The 11,695-nt window shown below is 37.9% G+C and overlaps 1 protein-coding gene across 1 annotated transcript; it reads right to left on the bottom strand.

Annotated features, from left to right (window-relative positions):
• Window positions 1-5,669: 5,669 nt before the first annotated feature.
• On the bottom strand, window positions 5,670-10,987 carry LOC103448741 (sodium/calcium exchanger NCL-like). Its single transcript, XM_008388009.4, has 7 exons — window positions 10,368-10,987; window positions 8,667-8,852; window positions 7,905-8,086; window positions 7,245-7,390; window positions 6,851-7,127; window positions 6,455-6,763; window positions 5,670-6,145 (listed from the first exon to the last, which is right to left on the bottom strand). The coding sequence occupies exons 1-7, from the start codon at window positions 10,771-10,773 to the stop codon at window positions 5,897-5,899; spliced, it is 1,755 nt and encodes a 584-aa protein (XP_008386231.1). The 5' UTR covers window positions 10,774-10,987; the 3' UTR covers window positions 5,670-5,896.
• Window positions 10,988-11,695: the final 708 nt, after the last annotated feature.

Here is an 11,695-nt window from a genome sequence, read left to right as displayed (position 1 = left end):
CTCTGATCTCTACCCATATTTGATCGAATTTCTTGCTGATTTTGTACTCCGATCTTCGATCATCGATCTGTTTTCTTGATCTTCAATGGCATCTTCGTCTGCGACCGCTTCTCCCTCTGAGTTAGTTCCAATTCCAAATCCCTATGCCATATCTTGACCGGAGCTTTAATACTGACGAAAGCTGATGCAGTGAGTGAAGCAGGAACATTACCAGAGAAAGAACGATTAGATGTAGAGGATTGCAAAGGATAGAAACCGTCTTTAACTGAACCCCGCAAAAGCGTCTTCCCCGTAGAACGATCCTTAACAACGGATCCATTAGAATCAAGAGTTAATGAACAATAATTGTCTTGGAGAAATTGAAAAGCAAACAACAAATTGTGCTTCATGTGAGGTATATGAAGGACATTGTTCAGTTTAAAGGAAGTAGCATGTGTACGGAGTGTAGAGGAACCAACATGAGAAATGGACAAACCTTTACCATCACCTATGTATACTTTTTCTTCACCATTGTATGGAGTATGAGAGTGAATATTGGATATGTCATTGGTGATGTGCGAGGTAGCTCCAGAGTCAATCAACCAAGTAGGAGAGGACTTGGCATTGTAACGAGCACACATCGCTTGGAGCTTGGCAGGAGGAATTCGACCAGAGATCTCCGGATTCATACGGTCAAAGCAATCAATGGCTTCATGACTTGAATTTCCACATATTTGACTAGGAGCTCAAGGACCAGAAGAAGAGTCTCGAGAGTGAGCTCCAGTATTGGTGCAATTGAAGTTACTGTTGAAATTGTTGCCTCGATAATTTCCTCGATTACCACGATTATTGGAGAAGTGATTGTTCTTTCCACGATTCGAATTGTACCGAAAAGATTGCTGCAGTGGTTAATTCTGAAAAACATACGCCTGAGGCGGTGTCGGAAGTAGTGGTGGCTGAGATTGGACCGATAAAGCATGAAATGGTTCAGTATTATTGGATGAGGCAGCTTTCTTGCGACGAATCATAGAGAGTTCTTTGGTGAGTAACAATCCGTGCAATTCATCCAAAGATGTGGAGGATAAGCGAAACATGATTGAATCCGTAAAGGACTCAAAATCATCAGAAAGACCAGCAAGAGTGGCTACAATGAGATCTCGATCAGAGATTGGGGCTCCAGCAGCAGTGAGAGAGTCGGAGATCTCTTTGAGCTCTTGCAGGTAATCAGACATGGATTAGGAACCTTTTTGAATACTTTGAAGACGCGATCGAAGCTGATGAACATGTGCATCAGAAATACCCCCAAATCGTTGCTTAAGTTTGAGCCAGAGATCACGAGATGACGAAACACCAACGGTGAATGGAATCACCTCCTCAGACAATGTGGAATTGAACCAGATCAGGAGGTTTTGATCTTTCTCATACCAAATTTCGAACGCCGGATTCAGAGTGCGATTAGGCAGAAGTGGTGGCGGACAAGGTTCGGTGCCATCAACGATACCAATAAGTCGATAGCACCTAAGAATTGGGGTAAACAGAGCACACCATGGGAGATAATTTGACCGCTTGAGCTTGATTGGCACCATGCTACCAATGTTTTGGATCGTGAGAGTGGTATAAGGAATGTGTTTTCCTTGGCTATAGTCTACACCATAAGGGTTACAGATGCTTGGATCTCCTCATAGATCGGGTATACATATCCAGGCATGTATTGTTCAATGGGCAATCCTTTCCTTTTTCACAAACTCCTACTTCACAGTTCTTACCATCACCTGTTCGTGCTCCTCCCATCATTGATCTTCACTTCCCTCTTTCTTCCTCCTCACATTCCCCTACTCATCCACCTCCTCCACCTGTTGTTCCACATGTCTCATCACCCTCTCCTTCTCAATCTCCTGATCCATATATTGCTCCTTCCTCTTCTGCAACGGTTATTAACCATCATCCCATGGTTACTAGATCCAAAAATGGTATCTTTCAACCTAAAGCTTACTCTGCTACTAAACACCCTTTACCATCCACTCTTGATTATATTCCCACTACTTATAATCAAGCTTCCAAGCACAGTGAATGGCGATTAGCTATGCAAAATGAGTTTAATGCTCTTCAAACTACTGGAACTTGGTCTTTAGTTCCTTCTTCACCTTCTCAAAATGTGGTTGGTTGCAAATGGGTATTTCGAATTAAGAAACAACCTGATGGTTCTGTTGAAAGATACAAGGCTCAATTAGTTGCCAAGGGCTTTCACCAACAACAAGGTCTAGATTATCAAGAAGCCTTTAGTCCTGTAGCTAAACCAGTCACTATTTAGATTCTGTTAACTGTTGCAGTTCAGTATAATTGGTTTCTAAATCAGATTGACATCAGTAATGCATTTCTTCATGGTGACTTACAAGAAGAGTTGTTTATGCAACAACCTCCTAGTTTTACTGATTCTAATCTGCCAAATCATGTGTGTAAACTCAAAAAGTCTCTCTATGGCCTCAAACAAGCTCATCGGGCATGGTTTGATAAACTCTTTCAATCTCTCAAGTCCTTTGGTTTCACTCAATCTTGTTCTGATGCCTTTCTCTTTGTCATCAAAGATCCTGTTCTAGTTATAGTATTGGTTTGTGTTGATGACATATTGATCAGTGGTCCTGATCCGTCAGTGTGCAAGCAGTTTATTCAGAAACTTAGGTCTCTGTTTCCAATCAAGGACTTAGGTCTTCTTCACTATTTTCTGGGGTTGGAAGTTCAAAGATCATCCAAAGGATTATTTCTTCATCAAAGCAAATATCCTCTGGATTTACTTTAGAAAACCAAAATGGAAGGTGCCAAGCCATGTTGTACTCCTCTTGGCACTACTAAACTGGATCATAGTGGCATTCCTCTCTCAAATCCCACTGAATATAGATCTCTGGTCGGTGCCTTACAGTATTTAACTTGGACCAGGCCTGATATCTCTTTTGTTGTCAATCAAGTATGCCAATTCATGCGTACTCCCACTGATCTTCATCTGCAAGCTGCTAAAAAGATTCTCTGGTTCCTCAAAGGCACCTCTGATCATGGTTTATGGTTTTAGAAAAGTTCGCTTCATCTTTCTGCCTTTTCTGATGCTGATTGAGCTGGTTGTTTATATGATCGACGTTCAACCATTGGCTTTTGCGTATATCTTGGCTCAAACTTGATCAGCTAGAGTGCTAAGAAGCAGCTTACAGTGGCTAGATCCTTCACTGAAGCTGAATATCGATCTCTAGCCCATATTGTCGCTGAAATTACATGGATCTACAAGGTGTTTCATGATTTTGGTTTTCCCTTATCTTCCAAACCTAAAATCTGGTGTGATAACATATCTGCTATCTCTCTTACCTCCAATCCTGTCTTTCATGCTCGAGCAAAGCATGTTGAGATAGATTATCATTACATTCGAAAGTTGGTTCTTGCTAATCTGCTTCAAGTTCAGTATGTGTGTACTGAGGACCAAATTGCCGATATTCACACTAAATCTTTGACCAAGAACCGGTTTCTTCTTCTTTTCTAATGGTCTCTGGTTTGCAATCTCTTACATTGTATTATTTTTGAACTTTTACCTTTATAGGTGGACAAGATTAATTATTTCAATCGGTTCAGCATTACTTTGGGTCTTATTTGTATCCTCTGTCGGAAGAAACTCAAGCACAAGTACATTCAAGTGAAACTATTTACAAAGCACCATTTGATGAAATAATTGTTTTTAAGAGTATGGGAAAAATCTGTATAATGTCAAGATTGTCATCGGAGAAACAGGTTCAGTGATATGGGAAAGTTTGGCTGGTAGTATTTTCCTGTCTCGCGGTCAAAGTAATTGAGAAGTATGAAAAATTGAAGGAAAACACTACACAATGGAAAATATATAGTTTTGTAATTAGTTTAGTTAAGAAAGGGTATTGTAGTATTTTTATGTCAAGTTTTGAGTAGAATTATGAAAAATTGTAATTGTTGGTTAAAATTCTATTTAGACTCCAAAATTTGACTAATTTGACTAATTTCCCGCATTTGGATATCTTTTGTTAATTATTTTTATATTTGTTTATTGAAAATGAGAGTGTGATTTATTATTATTTTTATTTATTTTGAGCGTGAGATTGATTATAAAATATAAACATACATACCATTTTGTTTTGTCTAATCTATATATATATATATATATATATTAAATATTATTGAATTGCATGTACAGAAGCACAAAGATTGATGTACAAATATCTGAAACTTAGAAATTTCAAATTATGATGATACAACAACAGACACAGGACTGAGCGCAATAACGTTCTAGGATTCATATAGTCAACTCCACTTAGTGGGAAAAGGCAACAACAACAAAGCATTTTCCCATTAAGTGGGATCGGTTATATGAATCCTAGAACGTCATTGCGATCGGTTCTGTGTCACGTCTTCCGTTAGATCCAAGTACTCTAAGTCTTTTCTTAAAGTCTCTTCTAAAATTTTCCTAGGTCTTTCACTACCCCTTCAACCTTGAACCTCTGTCTCATAATCGCATCTTCTAACTAGAGCGTCAGTAGGTTTTATTTCACAAATTTCAAATTATGATGATGATCTGAAAATTTCAAGAAAAAAAAAATACACAACCGAAATTGCAAAATTTTCAACCTGAAAGATAAGTTTAGTTTCAAAATGTTTTAAATTAAAAATAAAAAAGAACCTCCTTTCTTATGGGATCTATTTGGAAATCACCCTACTGTTGCCATAAAACAACAACAAAAAAATAAAATCTTATCCCACTAAATTAATCAATTATATAAATAATAGAACGCGAATCAATTTTGCGCCAATATTTTCGTTCGGTACCCTACCGTTGCCATAATTTAATAAAGAAGACAGAAAAGATAAAGAAAGACATGGAGACAGACAGACCTGTTTCCCTAATTAAATCATGGGCCACATGGTTTGTTCATAAAAGTCAACAACCACCAATTTTCATGCTTCTTCACCTTTAAATGTTATCCTCGGCTTTTCTTTCACTTTTTTTACCATACTTTCCCGCCCAAAACCAGACAGAGAAATCAGAGATATTCACCGAGAATGAGAATGGGGTCGGGAAGCGAGCGGAGGACGGGAAGAAACAACCCTCCGACGATACCGGGGCCGACCATTCGGAAGGTACGTTGCTGCCAAGTACATCAAGTACCTTTACACCAAAATCAGGAAAAGGTTCCCTAGCACGCTGTGGGTGCACGGTAGTCTCCTCACACGAGGACTCCGCCTCTGCCGCCGCCAAGACGGGCCGGCTGAGAGTGAGGTAGGCCACTGTCGAGCTGTTGGACCGGTGGTGTACCGCATCGTGCGGTAAGGTTTGAGGACCGGAGATGTTGCGGCCGCGGGCTGCTCCTCCGCAGAGGATTAGAAAGAGGATGAGACAGTGAAGTAGCAGTGTGTTAGACATGCTTTTTTCAAGTTGGCGTTTAGATCTTTTGGCTCTTCAGATGTCAACAAAATTTGTGCCCGCATTATCTAAGAAAATGGCGACGTATGACATTCCAAACTTGTAATTTATCCTCAAATAGTCGGCATTTCTAGTTTAGCTTATGATACTTCAGCTTGAGTATTTTAGTGTCTGAAGATAAACTGAGAGCTATAAAACCGCTAACCGTAATCTAATAAAAAATGTTTATGTCAATCACAATAACAAATTTCAGAAGATATAAATCTAGATGCTAAAACTGCAATAATATATTAGGGTTTTGCTTACACACAGAAAATTGGCTCATAATACAAGTGCCTGTACAAATCCCAAGTTTCTAATGAAAAAGTAACGGGCATACTCACTAGAACATTATCAAAGATCATACAAACCATAAGAAAATTGAAAACGGGAAGACATTTCGATTCGTACACGCGTAAGAGTACTCAAATGAAATCGTAGGACCTCATGTGTCTATGACCATCCAAGAACATAGTCGAGGACGTAAACCAGTGCCAGGGAGAATGGGTAGAGAAGGAAAGCAATTGAAGACGTCCAAAGAGGGAAGACAGTGCGGAAACTGCCTAGAAGACCCATTACAATGCAAACGATGAGAATCACGAGGACTTCGGCTGAGAAGTCCCACGTTAATCCTCTAACGTAAACCAGAGCCAAAAATACTGCTAGGCAGAGCAGGTTATTCATGGTTACTGCACCGTACAACTGCAACAAGAAACGGATGAAGAGGTCATATTTCAACAATCGACATAGTTAAACCAACAGAAGAAGATTATTGGCTAACTATAAGTCGCAATTACACTAATTATTGTTGAGATACTGGTTACTATTATATCAATAGGATTTCAGATGGACACTGTAGAAAAGATTATGTCAATGGGAAAGCCTAAAACTTAAAAGTCTATGACATATTTTAAAAGCTCCAACTGATAAATTATACAACTGTTGAAGGTGTAAAGTATTATCAGGCTTGCAGATTGACAAACAGATGAACGGGAAATATGAAATACAAACCTCAGAAAATGTTAACGAGGCCGTCCTTATCTTTTTGCGGCTGGCAAAGATAATCGCAGATACAGCCTCACTAGAATTAGTAGCCAGAGGAAGTGCAATGAATGAGATGAAGAAAGTTGGAATGCTTGTGGCATCGGAGAAATCATCAACAGCATCTACCAAGGGATCTGCAAATGCAGCTGCAATCAGAGTTCCTCCCAACAACATTAATCCTGCTTTGATGGAGGTCCGCTTAACATTCTCAACACCCTCATCAACCTCATCACTTTGGCCATTCGCCCCCAAAAGAGCGTGCTCTTCTTTTGTTCGCTGTACTCGACAAAGCATTAAAAGATTAGCATAGAAAAGTCGTATCAAATAAGCAAACTTAAATCTATCTAAATAAACAAACATTACCTCGTGAAAGTCTGTTAAAAACTTCATTGTATGATTACCAGAGTCAGTACTGGTATCTCCGTGACGCTTTGCCTCATTGAGCCATTTTGAGATACCAGCACAGAACTCAGTAAAACTGATTTGGGAATCACAAGAAGTGTCAAAATCAGTCATCAGTTTAGCTACAGCATCATCGTTATCAAACTGTATTTCATCAAACTTGATTCCTACAATTAGTGCTTTTAATTCGGAAGCTGAAAGAAACCCATTCCTGTCCACATCAATTGTATCAAACAACCTGACACACATACAATCAGAAAACTCGTTAGAACAATCTCTAAGAATAAAGTACAAGAGTCACAAAGAACAGACATGACTGACTACTCCATCGGTAATACTAAAATAAAATACTAACTTTTTGATAATTTCTTCATCAGGTTCACCCTCATCATTAAGAAGCTTTCCCAATGCACGCTTCTTCAGCTGTTGTAAGACTCCTGATATAACATGCTTGTGCTTTGCATAAGCAATTTTTCTTCTCTGGATCCAAGGCTGAAACACCTGCACCAACAATTAAATATAAGGCGATAGCAGTGAAAATAAGCGTGAAGATCCAAATCGTATTACTAGGAAAAAGAAAATTTAAACAGATTATGGTTAGCTACAGAACTAGCATGACAAAATCGCAATGGGTATCCAAACTTTTGGTATGAAAGAAAATACAGAATATTAATGCGCTTAAAAGTACTCGGACCTTTTAATAATGAAACAACCAAAACACCTCGGACCTTTTAATAATGAAACAACCAAAACACCCTTCTTTCCCAAAATAAGTAACCAATTGTTATGTCATCACTGTTTTTCCTTTTTCTTCTTAAAAGTTGACAATGTTGGATTACTAAAGCATAAATCCTTGCATAGAAATGCAAATTACACATATGAAAGAAAATGGACAGATTTGTTAGACGTAAATTACAAATAAGACTGAGTTCAGCAAACTGAAAAACGAAGAAAAGATTTGTTACACTACACAGATTATGTAATTGCTGACTTGCTGCATGACAACTACAATTACCTGATAAATGCAATAGGAAAGCAAAAGCACGACAGAGACAATGAGTGAAATCAGAACTGCAAGGCGTCTAGCGGAGGTGGAATCGAGGAGCTGCGGTAATTGCACAATAAGAAATGGGATGACGGATACAATCATAATCATTGCAGCATAGGTTGTCCAGATATCAGTACTGACACCAGAACCTGCAATTTCCAACACTTCTGGTTTAGTTCACATCTACTTAATAAATCAGACATTTCAAAATTCTTGATTCCTGGAGTGGGAAACACAATCATTTAAAGATTCAGTCAACAATGCACATTCTCGGTATAGTGACACCCATATACACCTGGGTTTTGTGAGATGAACAAGAAGGTCAATTAGTCCAGTTTTCTTGTTTGAATCATTCACGACTTGTTCTCTCTTGTTCAGATATTGAACGGGAGACTAGGAAACAAATATACAACTAGTTCAATAAAGCATTCTTCCCATTACACGTCTTCTGGCATACAAATTTTCTTAAGATTTCATTTTTCAGACTTAGTTTAGAATTTCATCACTTACTAACTAAAATGTAACTGGTAAACCGATAGCTACATGCATTAACATCCCGCGGATCTTCACCCATTCTTCATCAATCGTCATTATGTATTTCCCATTTACCATAGGTGCAAATATTTTCTGACCGCAAATAAACAGAAAATATTTGTAAGGTGCAAACAATGCATAGAAAATTTGCAATAACATTCCTTAATAAAACAAGCAAAGAAAATATAGGCATACCAGTTATGCTAAACCCTTTTGTATCTCTGTTATCTATGGCAACCGATCCCTCAATGTCACACTTGCCGACGAAAACGCAGGAACCCCATATTACTGAAATAAGCATTACAGTAGAACCAGCTAGCAAGCCCATTCCAACAGAGACCTGACTTTGAGCAGTTTCCGTAGTTCCAGAAAGCCCGGATACTGAAAATAATACGTTACGTATCAGAAGCAATTAAAAGTTAATTATTAAGTAGATCATCCAAATAGGAGGAGTAAACGTAGAGCATCCTTTATGTAGAACACTGCACAGATCCCCCGAAAACCGAACATATGTAGCAATGACTGATGTGCAGATTTAAGTACTTAAGAAATTGAGCTATGAAACTATCATATAACATAAAAGTTTCAACTTCACATATACAAAGGGTTAATTTAGAACAATTTATATTGCAGGAACAGTCTCTTTTCTTTTCTTGATTTAACTTTGAAGTATTTGATCTTTGTTTTTCCATTTTAAATTTGCTTCTGAACCACGATTACTAAACTGTAAACCGAGTCCGATTATTCAACATTACCTTAAAATTAGACTACTTTTAAAAAACATCAAAAGTGAGTTTTTAGAGTTTTTAAACAACAACTTTCTCTCTCCTCTCCTCTCACTCTGATTATTATTTTTTAGAAAAACTAATGAAAAAGGCTTGAAAACTTTGAGTTTTAATGATAAGAACAAAATAAAGGGTAAAGTGAATAGTATCAGGATTGACTTTTTAGTGTAAAAATGTGATTTTTCGTTAAAATGAACAGTATCGGGTGCTTTTCGTTAAAGTTCCCTTTTTTTTTCTGCTAGTTCACTGTCTCTATCCTCTTTCCTTTCTTTCTCTCTCCTGATCCTCCTCCCCTACGAATCTCTCTCTGCTCTTTCTGTCTCATCTCCCTCTCCTCCAATCCCCTATTTTGATCTCTCTATCTGACCAACTGAATTTAGTAGTAATTCCCGTATTAACAGGGAGCTGTTGTAGGGTGTTTTTTCTTCTCTTTTTAATTATTATAATTAAAAAAAAATATTTAAGTCTCATACTATACAAGTTTTTGAATCTTAATAAAAATTGTTCCTAAAAAATGTTTTGAAAATTTATGAATACTTTTGAATACAATACCTAGTGGTGATAACAAGGCACAAAGTGTCAATTCAAATTCGAGCAAACAGAAAGAGCAACTACAGACAGTGGGGTCAATTCTATAAAGGTTAATTTGGATGTCATGATTGAAACCATTTTTAAAGAAAATATTTTTGGATTCTAATGTGCTTCTTTCAGGAAGAATTTAAATGTTTTTCCTAAGTTTACTAACATTTTTACTAAGAATTGTTTTCAAAAATATTTTTCACCAAAACACTTTTAGTCATTTTAAAAACACATTCAAACGATCTCTAAACTTCATCCAATCTACATCACAACTCAAAATATATACCTTCTACTGGATCCAAATGAAAAGATCCATTCGAAAAAAGTTAAAATTCTAATGAATTAGTGAAAAGTTAAAATTCTAATTAATCTAATTCACATTTTAACAAAAGGTATGATCTTTCAATTTTTGGGCACTCACAAAATGTCGAAATTTAAAAAGCATAAAATTTCATCCGAAATAAACAAAAGAAATGTTAATTTTCTCTCACTTTCTCGGCAACCAAACAGGGAGTAATACAAAGAGACTGACCGAGAATGAGCATGGCGTCGGGAAGGGCGCCGAGGATGGGGAGGAACAAGCCTCCGATGATACCGGGGCCGAGAATCTCGAGCAGGAGCTCGCTGCCATTGGAGAGGTAGGTGGCGGCCGAGTACATCAAGTAGCCGTATACCAGAATCAGGAACAGGTTCCCGATCACGGTGGTGGTGCAGGGCAAGAACCCATAGGTCTGGTCGCAGGTGGAGTCCGCTGCCGAGAAGGAGTTGTTGAGAGCGAGGTAGGGCGCGAAGGAGTGAGACCGGTGGTGGACTCCATCGGAGATAAGACCGGGCGACGTGGAGTGGATGAAGTCGGAGAGGAGCACACGGCCTCCGTGGGCCTGGCCGCAGAGGACCAGGAGGAGGAGGAAGAATGACACGTCAGCGGGTTTAGACATGGCGGGAGGCGGGTGGTTTCAGCAGCAGCACATCAGTAGGGAATTGTATGTGAGGTGGCGATTGGGAAGCGATAAAGAAGGAGAGGGAATGCGAGGACGGCCAGTGTCTGGAACGTGTGTCAGTTGGGGATGGGACCCTGCGGTACCAGATATTGAGTGGGGTAGAGTGGGGAGAGACGATTCAAATTCCGTTCTTGCATTTAAGTCGTTAATTATGATTTAAGAGAAATTACAAGTATTTATTATCCAAATTTTCTATTTTATTCGGATATTTTTTTTTTTTTGAATTTTAACGGAATATTTTCGGTATTGTTAACTTTTAAAGAATAATTACATTTTTACATTTTCCTGATGCTATTTATTACATATTTATTTGTTCTTTTTCATTTAAACTAAAGTTTTTTTCTTTTTTTCATTTTAAGATGTGCTCAAATTGTTATCAAAATGCCGTTATGGTTAAGGATGGACAAATACTTATTGGTTATGGGTAACCGCGGTTACCCGCTCATTTAAATTAAACGGTTACCGTTATGGGTAACCGTTTAGATAAATAAATGGTTATGGGTATAACCGTTTACCTGCGAAATTTAAATGGGCGGTTATGGGTATTAATCACGGTTATAAACGGGTAACCATTTACCAATTTATTTTATATATGTAAAATTAGTACAAACTATGTTCTCGATCCAATAATATTTAGCACCTAATAAATTAGCAAGGAATTCATCGGTCATTCTCTCAATAACACTGCTGCAGGAATGATGATTCTCATCATCAAAGAATTCGCCAAATTAATTTAAATTCATTGCGGGTAACCGTAAAATTGACAGAAATGTCTTCTAAACAATTTTTGTAACCCAATAATACTTAGCAAATATTATATTTACCTTCATTGGTAACAGTTAAAAATATCGTCCGTAAA

This window comes from Malus domestica, chromosome 11, assembly GCF_042453785.1.
Source record: "Malus domestica chromosome 11, GDT2T_hap1".
Taxonomy (NCBI): Eukaryota; Viridiplantae; Streptophyta; class Magnoliopsida; order Rosales; family Rosaceae; genus Malus; species Malus domestica.
The sequence above is the reverse complement of the archived record's forward strand: the minus strand, read 5'-3'. Positions and strand labels throughout refer to the sequence as shown.